The 9,034-nt window shown below is 36.8% G+C and overlaps 1 protein-coding gene across 2 annotated transcripts in view; it reads left to right on the top strand.

Annotated features, from left to right (window-relative positions):
- HIGD1A (HIG1 hypoxia inducible domain family, member 1A) overlaps positions 1 to 9,034 on the top strand; it is a 16,499-nt gene extending 7,465 nt beyond the window's left edge. For both annotated transcript variants that reach the window (XM_011950966.1, XM_011950965.1), the window contains exons 2-4: positions 968 to 1,086; positions 8,107 to 8,241; positions 8,941 to 9,034. In XM_011950966.1, the coding sequence (XP_011806356.1) occupies positions 990 to 1,086; positions 8,107 to 8,241; positions 8,941 to 8,990 (282 nt within the window). In that variant the 5' untranslated portion in view covers positions 968 to 989 and the 3' untranslated portion in view covers positions 8,991 to 9,034. The remainder of the gene's footprint in view (positions 1 to 967; positions 1,087 to 8,106; positions 8,242 to 8,940) is intronic.

The raw sequence follows: 9,034 nt of genomic DNA, 5'->3' as shown, positions 1-9,034 counted from the left end.
AAAAAAAAAAAAAAAAAAAGGGCTAATCATAGGCTGGCACAGTGGCTCACACCTGTAATTCCAGCAGTTTGGGAGGCCGAGGTGAGTGGATCACTTGAGGTCAGGAGTGAAACCCTGTCTCTACTAAAAAATACAAAAAAATTAGGCATGGCGGTGTGTGCCAAGTGGAGGTTGCAGTGAGCCAAGATCGTGCCACTGCACTCCAGCCTGGGCAACAGAGCGAGAGTCGGTCTCAAAAAAGAAAAAAACTAATCATAGGTCATAAAAAGTCTAAAAGGCTATGAAGGAGACATTTCTACCAATATTATTTGAAATAAAAGCTTTGTTCTTAAAATGAGTAAATAATGAGCTAGGTAGAAACTTTGGCTGTTCAGAATAACTACTCTTTCCCCCAGAGGCAACCATCATGGATAAGAGATTACTGTAATAGATTAGAGACTAATCTGAAGTGAAAACTGAAGCAAGGAAGCACATTGGAATAAATAAACCAGCAGTTGAAAGCAATAAAGACTGCACTTAACTACACCGAAAAGTGCTAGGTAGGATTTCCAACGTGATATTGAAGGTTCAATAGGAGTTCTCAGTTTGGTTTGGGTAACTTAAAATTGTCAAGTTAAATAGTTGATTAAGGATGAAGATAGCCAGAAAATTAGTAGTTACTATTTTAATTGATAAAAGTAACATCAATTTAAAATTTTTCACTATTTTTAATAACATTGTGCTAAAAATGAATGGGTTGTACTGGAGAAACGGCAAAACAATAGGGGGAATAAATGTATACAACTCTCCCTGAGGGTGACTATACAATAAAAATACAGTTAATTTCTAAAAATATTTTTTAACTTTAGGATTATGGATAACATATGCTAAGATTCTCATGGAAGTTAGGAATATTTTAAATACATCCAGATATTTAATAATGTTCAGATGCTTTTAATTACAGAACCTCATAGAAATTCTTTCTCAGGGTGATTCTTCAAGCAGTCACTATGTCAACAGACACAGGCGTTTCCCTTCCTTCATATGAGGAAGATCAGGGATCCAAACTTATTCGAAAAGCTAAGGAGGCACCATTCGTACCCGTTGGTAAGTTTGACTGACATTTTAGTGATCTTGAATATGGTAGAGATGTGATAAACTTGTTCATTGAGCATATCCTGAAAGAATGTATTTTCCATTTTTTTCTTATGTTGTTGAAATATGCTGAGATTGACATAATATAAATCTCATCACAATGATTCTTCTGTATGTTTTCAGACTCTTTTTTTCTTTTTGGAGACAGGGTCTCTTTCGCCTAGACTGAAGTGCAGTGGCTCGATCATAGCGCACTGCCCCCACCCCTCGACCTCTCAGGTTCTTGATCCTTCCACCTCAGCCTCCTAAGTAGCTGGGACCACAGGTGTGCACCACTACGCCCAGCTAATTTTTGTATTTTTGTATAGACACAGGGTTTCACCATGTTGCCTAGGCTGGTCTTAAACTCTTGGGCTCAAGCAATCCGCGCACCCTCAGCCTAGTGCTAGGATTATAGGTGTGAGCCACCACTCCAGCTGAGACTTCTTATTTTATTGAGTCTTATTTCAGTGAATAATGTTGTTTTGGTGAATCCCAAGACCACCCTCAGGTTAGATGATTATTGGGCCAAGACTCATAAGACTCAAAAATGCTTGCTATGGTCATAGTTATAGTTTATTACAGCAATGGGATATAGGTTAAAGTCAACAAAGACATATAGAATGAAGTCTAGGATAAACCAGACACAAAATTCTAGGTGTCTCCTTCGCAGGGAGTCCCAGAGGGTGAGGGGGTGCATTTAATTCTTCAGTACTGATGATATGATATGTGGCAATACATGCTAAGTCTTGCCATCCAGGGAAGCCCACCAAGCCTTGGTAACCAGGTTTTATTGAGGTGTCAGTCATGACTGAAATTAGCTATTCAGTCTCCTGTACCCCAGAGGTCGGACTTGCAGGCGTATTAAAATTCATTTAATGTGCACTTAAAACAGATGAAAGGTGAAATTTATAATATATAAACTAATCTCAAGAAAAAGTTAAAAAATTTTTAATTGTACAAAGAATTTAAAAATGACCTTTAATGCCACCATTTAGATGTAACTATTGTTACCATTTTGATGTACATATTTTTTCCAGTTGTTTTTTCTTTTTTTATCTTTGCAAATTCAGGATCATACTAAGATGCATATAAGTATTATAATTTTTATCTCATGTTTTTACCTATGTTATTTGAATCTCGACTTTTTTTTTTTTCTGAGAAGGAATTTTGCCCTTGTTGCCCAGGCTGGAGTGCAATGGCACGATGTCGGCTCACTGCAACCTCCACCTCTTGAGTTCAAGTGATTATCCTGTCTCAGCCTCCCAGGTAGCTAGAATTACAGGTGCCCGCCACCACACCAGCTTATTTTTTAGTATTTTTAGTAGAGATGGGGGTTTCATCCTGTTGACCAGGCTGGTCTCGAACTCCTGATTTCAGGTGATCCACCTGCCTCGGTCTCCCAAAGTGCTGGGATTACAGGCGTGAGCCACCATGCCTGGCCTAAAAACTCCACTTTTTTTTTTTGAAACGGAGTCTCCCTCTGTCGCCCAGGCTGGAGTGCAGTGGCACAATCTTGGCTCACTGCAAGCTCCGCCTCCCGAGCTCACGCCATTCTCCTGCCTCAGCCTCTGAGTAGCTGGGACTACAGGTGCCTGCCACCACGCCTGGCTAATTTTTTCTATTTTTCAGTAGAGACTGGGTTTCACTGTATTAGCCAGGATGGTCTTGATCTCCTGACCTCGTGATCCACCCGCCTCAGCCCGCAAAGTGCTGGGATTACAGGCGTGAGCCACCACGCCTGGCCAGAGCTCCACTTTTAATGACTTAATTTATATGATATAAATTACTATTATATATAACATTATAATCCTCTTGGTAGAAATTTATGTGGTTTCTAATTTTTCATTATTAACAAACTACTGAGCATCTTTTTAGATGGCTGTCCAAGAAGTTAAAGGGCTTTGAAGTCTCTCAAAGGAGTTTTTCTTCTGAGCATATAATTAATAAGTTGGTTGCAAAAGTACATAAAACAGAAAGGTACCATATCCTATGATCCTGACTCTGAAAGACAATAGCAGTTTGCACAGTCTGTCAGTGTTTTCTTCTCCATATACTACCATAAATTATTATTTATAATTATTTTTAGATGAAATATTTTTCTTTAGCCTTGTTTTCATTATCTTTTTATAACAATACATAAAGGAACATTTATATTTTTAATAATTGAATCATTAATTTTGTAGATATACAATGTTTTGTAACAGAGATCTCTAAAATTTTTTGGTTGTACATTCCCTCAGTAAAAAATAATTTGAACACGTATGTCCTGCCAGTGTGTTGTGTGTTTACCTATTTTTAAGTCATTTATAAGTACTTTTGTTCTTACGCATTTGGTACATTATGAAATATGCAGAAAGGCATTTCAAAAGGATAAGATACAAATATAAAATTTTCTGCTCTTTAATGGGTTGTCATTTATACATATCCCTTCTTAGGAGTACATAAATCCTACATTGATTTAACCATTGCTCTATTGACGACATAGGAGTTGTTCCCATTATGTTGCTTTTACAAACTGTTGGAAGAGTGTGTGTGTAAAAATTAAATATCCTTGTATGTTTAATTGTACCAAAACAATGATTTACACCAATAGGCTGTGATGGGTTGGTTTTCCCATACTCTCAATAGCACTAGATATTATCATTCTTTGAGCATCTTTTCATATGTGTTGGTCATTCAGGCTTCTCTCCTGTGAATTAGCTTTTTTGTTTTTTTTTTTTTGTTTTTGCTTTTGTTTCTGTTTCGACTAGGTTGTCTTTTTCTAATTAAATTATAATTATGTATTTTAGGTATTATGTTTTCTTATATGTTGCAAGGCCTTCATGATCCTGGGACTACTTAGGTTCCTGTATTTCCTTATGTTGTTGATTTATCATTGAGATACTAATCTATCTGGAATTTATTTGTAGGTATAACATGAGGCAAAATCTAACTTTATACTTTTTCCTTATGGATACCTTAATTTTCTAACACAGTAATTTGGGTATCTATTTTGCATTCTTTTCCCACTTATTTGAAATGTGAACTATGTCATACACGAAACATAGGTTTGTTACTGAACTACTGTACTTATTTTGTTGCTTTGATCTGTCTGCCAGAAACTTAATGGTATGTTTAGATACCTCCTAAGCCAGTACACTTTCACTATTCTACCTTCTCAAATAGAGCTTGCCTGTTTACTTTGAAATTAGTTTGTTAATTGCAGCTACTCAGGAAGCCAAGGCAGAAGGGTCACTTGAGCCCAGGGGTTCAGGGCGGTAGTGTATAATGGTCATGCCTGCGAATACCCACTGAACTGTAGTCTGGGAAACATAGGAAGACCAGGTGTCTAAAAAAAAGAGAGAAAAGAAAAAAAATTGGCCTGCCCAGCCCAAAATGGGGGAAAATGTCTCATTTTTACATTTGGATTAGATTGAATTTATAAATTTGGGGAGAATGGGAATCTTAGAATGTGGTGCATCTACCGATTTTCATGCAAACTTTTTGTGTCCTTAAATATAATTTTGTTGTTTTCTGTAGGTCTAGAAATTTAATTTCTCTAGATATGCTTTTTAATGTATTCATCAAAGTAATCTTTTTTCTTATTGGTTCTAGTTGTGTTTCTTTTTGTTCTTTTGAGACAGAGTCTTGCTCTGTCGCCCAGGGTGGAGTGCAGTGGCACAATCTCAGTTTACGGCAACCTCTGCCTCCCAGGTTCAAACAATTCTTGTGCCTCAGCCTCCCGAGTAGCTGGTATTACAGGTGCCTGCCACCACGCCTGGCTAATTTTTGTAGTTTTAGTAGAGACAGGGTTTTGCCATGTTGGCCAGGTTGGTCTGGAATTCCTGACCTCAAATGATCCACCTGCCTCGGCCTCCCAAAGTACTGGGATTACAGGCATGAGCCACTGCACCTGGCCTCTAGTTGTGTTTCATTTGATTCTCTTGGATTTCCTATACACACAGTTAGATGATCTGCAAACTAGTAGTGTTTCTTCCTAAATTATGCCTATAGTTTTTTTTAATGTGATTTAAAATTGTTTAGGATCTCCAGGCAACAACAGCAGTATTCACATGTATCCCTGACTTATTCTTATCTTTAAAGGGAACTTTTTTTCTTATCTCTTTTTCATTTTTTAATAAAAAATAAGGCTGAGTGCTTTGGCTCATTCCTGTAATCCCAGTGCTTTAGGGGGCTGAGGCAGGAGGATCACTTGAGCCTAGGAGTTCAAGACAGCCTGGGCAACACAGTGAGACCCTGTTTTGTGTTTTTAGTAGAGATGGGGTTTCACCATTTTGGCCAGACTAGTCTTGAACTCCTGTTTTCAAGTGATCCACCTGCCTCAGCCTCCCAAAGTGCTTGGATTATAGGTGTGAGCCACTGCACCCAGCCTCTCGTGTTATCTTAATTTTGTTTTGGTATCAGGGATTTGTTTTCTTGGGAAATATATTGGAAAAAAATGTATTGGGATGTTTTTAATGCCCTGGAATACTTTAAATAACATGAATTGAGAATGCCCTTATAATTTTTATTAGACCTTGTTAATAAAACTATTTGGGTCTTTATCTTTTGGGAATAAAGCATGGATTGCCCATTTAATTCTTTCTATGGTTATTGGTATAGAAAGGTTTTCTACAACTTCTTGAATCAAATTTAGGAATTTGTATTTTCCTCAGAAATCATTCATTTCACCTAGATTTTCAAATTTAATTGGCAAAGAGCAATCATCTCTTTTTTTTTTTTTTTTGGTTTTTTTTTTTTTTTTTTTTTTTTTTTTTTTAGAACGGGGTCTTGCTGTATTACCCAGGCAGGTCTCGAACTCCTGGGCTCAAGCTAGCCTCGGGTTCTTGAGGAGCTGGGATTACAGGCGTGAGCCACCGCGCCCGGCTGAGCAATCATCTCTTATTTTTGAAAATCTCTTTACCACTTGTGATTATATCCACTTTCTCATTCCTAATGTTGTATATTTATTTTCTCTTTGATCAGACTTCCTAGAGGTTTTACAATTTTATTTGTTCTAAGAACCAGTACTGTTTTTATTTTTCAAATAATGTTTGATAGTTTCCTAATCTCTCAGTTTTTACTTTAACCTCCAAATGTAGTTATTGGTGCTCAGCTTCTCAGTGGTTAGAGGGCGGGTGTGTGTGTGTGGCTGGCTGTTTTTTGTCTTGATTGCTAAGTTTTGGCTTTATGGTAGTCGCCAGGAAGAAGTCCTTTTTGGAAGTTGGAATTTTCTTTGTGGCCTAATAAACGATTGGTTTTGTCAAAGCTTCATAGACATTTGAAAGAATGTGGGACCTCTGTTATAATTAAAATATTAAATTTTATTTATTTTTAAGAATTTAAGTAAGGTTATTTAATGGTGCCGTTCAATTCTGTAGCTTTAGTTTGGGTCTTCTTATTCTGTTGTTTTGTGAAAGAGACATATTTTCCCATTTTGTTATCTTCTAATAGAGCTGATCTTGTGTTGCTAACAATTTTTGCTTCATTTATGTTACTACTATATTAGATTATTTTAAAGCTTTATGACTAGTTAAAAATGTATTTATTTATATGTATATATATATTTTTTGAGATGGAGTCTCGCTCTGTTGCCCAGGCTGGACTGCAGTGGCGTGATCTCAGCTCACTGTAACCTCCACCTCCCAGGTTTAAGCATTCTTTCTGCCTCAGCCTCCCGAGTAGCTGGGATTACAGGCACATGCCACCATGCCCGGCTAATTTTTTGTCTTTTTAGTAGAGATGGCCAGGCTGTTGGCCAAGCTGTTCTCAAACTCCTGACCTCAGGTAATCCACCTGTCTGTCTCAGCCTCCCAAAGTGCTGGGATGATGGGTGTGAGCTACCGCTCCCAGCCCTAATTTTTTTTTCTTCTTATGATTTGGAAGTTCTGAGGCTGTTCTTATAGTGCTTGCTGGTGGTTTTCTTTACATTGTCAAACTAGGATGTGTTTTTTTCATCTATTTCCAGTATTAAAATGAATGTAAATTTATTCCCTAACTTAAGACCTTTAGCACACGTTTTGTTGTAATAATCATAGCCTAATTTCAGATTCTTAATTTTTCTGTATTATACCAGTCATTTTCAAGGAACCAGTACAGATTTTCCTGTCTTTATTGCTCACTATTATATCTTAATCATTATGTCTTTATTTCTTGAACTGTCCATTTTGACTCACTCTTTTTATTTGACTGGATATTTTCCTCCAGGTTTTTGTATCAGCACCTGGGTGGCAGCTTGGGAAAGAGAGCCCTCCTGTAGTTCCAGTTATTAGGGAGGCTGAGCCAAGAGGATCACTTGAGCCCAGGAGTTCAAGGCTGCAGTGAGCTATGATTGTGTGACTGCACTCCAGCCTGGGCAACAGAGCAAGACCCCATCTCTTAAAAAATAAAATAATAAATCTTAAAAAGAAAACATGCAAAGTCATGTCCTGAATGCTTTTACCCTCAAAATGAATGAGAGTTTGGCTCTGTATAGAACTCTAGGATCATAATCCTTTTAACTGAAACTAATATTACTCTATTCTTTTCCTTTATTTACTTATATTCTTCCCAGTACAGTATTCCAATGTTTGAAATATTCAAGCAATGTTTCTCAGTGGTAGTAATGTGTAGGATTGTCTCTGGTATATTAACTGATTACCTTGAGGGAGGGAAATAGGACAGAGAGGAAATGTAATAAATTCATTCTCTAAGTCAAGACCTTTGGCACACTTCTGATGATCATAATCTAGGTTCCTGTTAATTCTCTAGCACTCTTTTAAAGGAGTTTGTCTACTGGCCCCACAAACCCACATTTTTAAAGGTAATCCTGACTTTTTGGATCTGCTATTGTTTGCTTCAAGATTTTTTGTTTTGACAGGGGAAAACATGAAAACTCAATTTGTATGTTAGCTAATTAATGATCTGATAAAGAATCCTCATATAAATAATAAAATGTACATTGATTGATGGTAAAGTCATCTTGGTCCCTTCTCCTCATGCGTCTGACATACTTGTTACTTTGTTTTACAGGAATAGCAGGTTTTGCAGCAATTGTTGCATATGGATTATACAAACTGAAGAGCAGGGGAAATACTAAAATGTCCCTTCATCTGATCCACATGCGTGTGGCAGCCCAAGGCTTTGTTGTAGGAGCAATGACTGTCGGTAGGTTCCTACAGGAAATTTTCAAATTTTCGTTTCTCATTGAAATATTTCTTGAAGATCAAAATAGGTAAATATTTTTAGCTGACCTTTTAGCAGTTTGAGAATATCGCTTATTTTCATGTAGAAAATGAATTAATGAAGATAATTCAAGTAGTGACATAGTTTTTCTATGATGTATCCTACTAAGATTTTAAAGAAATGAAAAAAATCCTGTCAATCACTGAGTTTATAATTTCATTGAAGAGCCTAGACATGTAAATGGGGTTGGTAGTAACATCTGTTATCTGGGAGAGACATACAATTGCTATTTTATTGTGTTTTTAAAGGAGAGATTCTTAGTGTAGGTATTACATGCTTCTATTGGCTTTATAATTCATTGACTTTATCTGGTATTATGTAGCAAGAGTGATTCCTTTCAAAGTTACCAGATAAATATTGATTGTTCTTTAAAAGAAATATTGTAATATGTGAAGTAGCCAAACCAGCCCTTTGCTACTTGGGAAACTACTGTATGTAAAAAGAGTTTTAGAAATTTAAGATGTTTAAGAAGGCAAGAGTATAAGCTTCCTAGGGTCTTGTTCCCCTTGTAAATATTCCATGCTAGCAATGGTACTACTTTCAGCTATTTTATGAACTGGTTTTTATTTTTCAATATTTAAGAAAATATTGAAATGCTTAACTAGCATTCTTTTTCTTTAGGTATGGGCTATTCCATGTATCGGGAATTCTGGGCAAAACCTAAGCCTTAGAAGAAGAGATGCTGTCTTGGTCTTGTTGGAGGAGCTTGCTTTAG

Source organism: Colobus angolensis, unplaced genomic scaffold (assembly GCF_000951035.1).
Source record: "Colobus angolensis palliatus isolate OR3802 unplaced genomic scaffold, Cang.pa_1.0 Scaffold311, whole genome shotgun sequence".
Classification (NCBI taxonomy): Eukaryota; Metazoa; Chordata; class Mammalia; order Primates; family Cercopithecidae; genus Colobus; species Colobus angolensis.
Note: the sequence above shows the minus strand (reverse complement) of the source record. Positions and strands in the feature narration are given on the sequence as shown.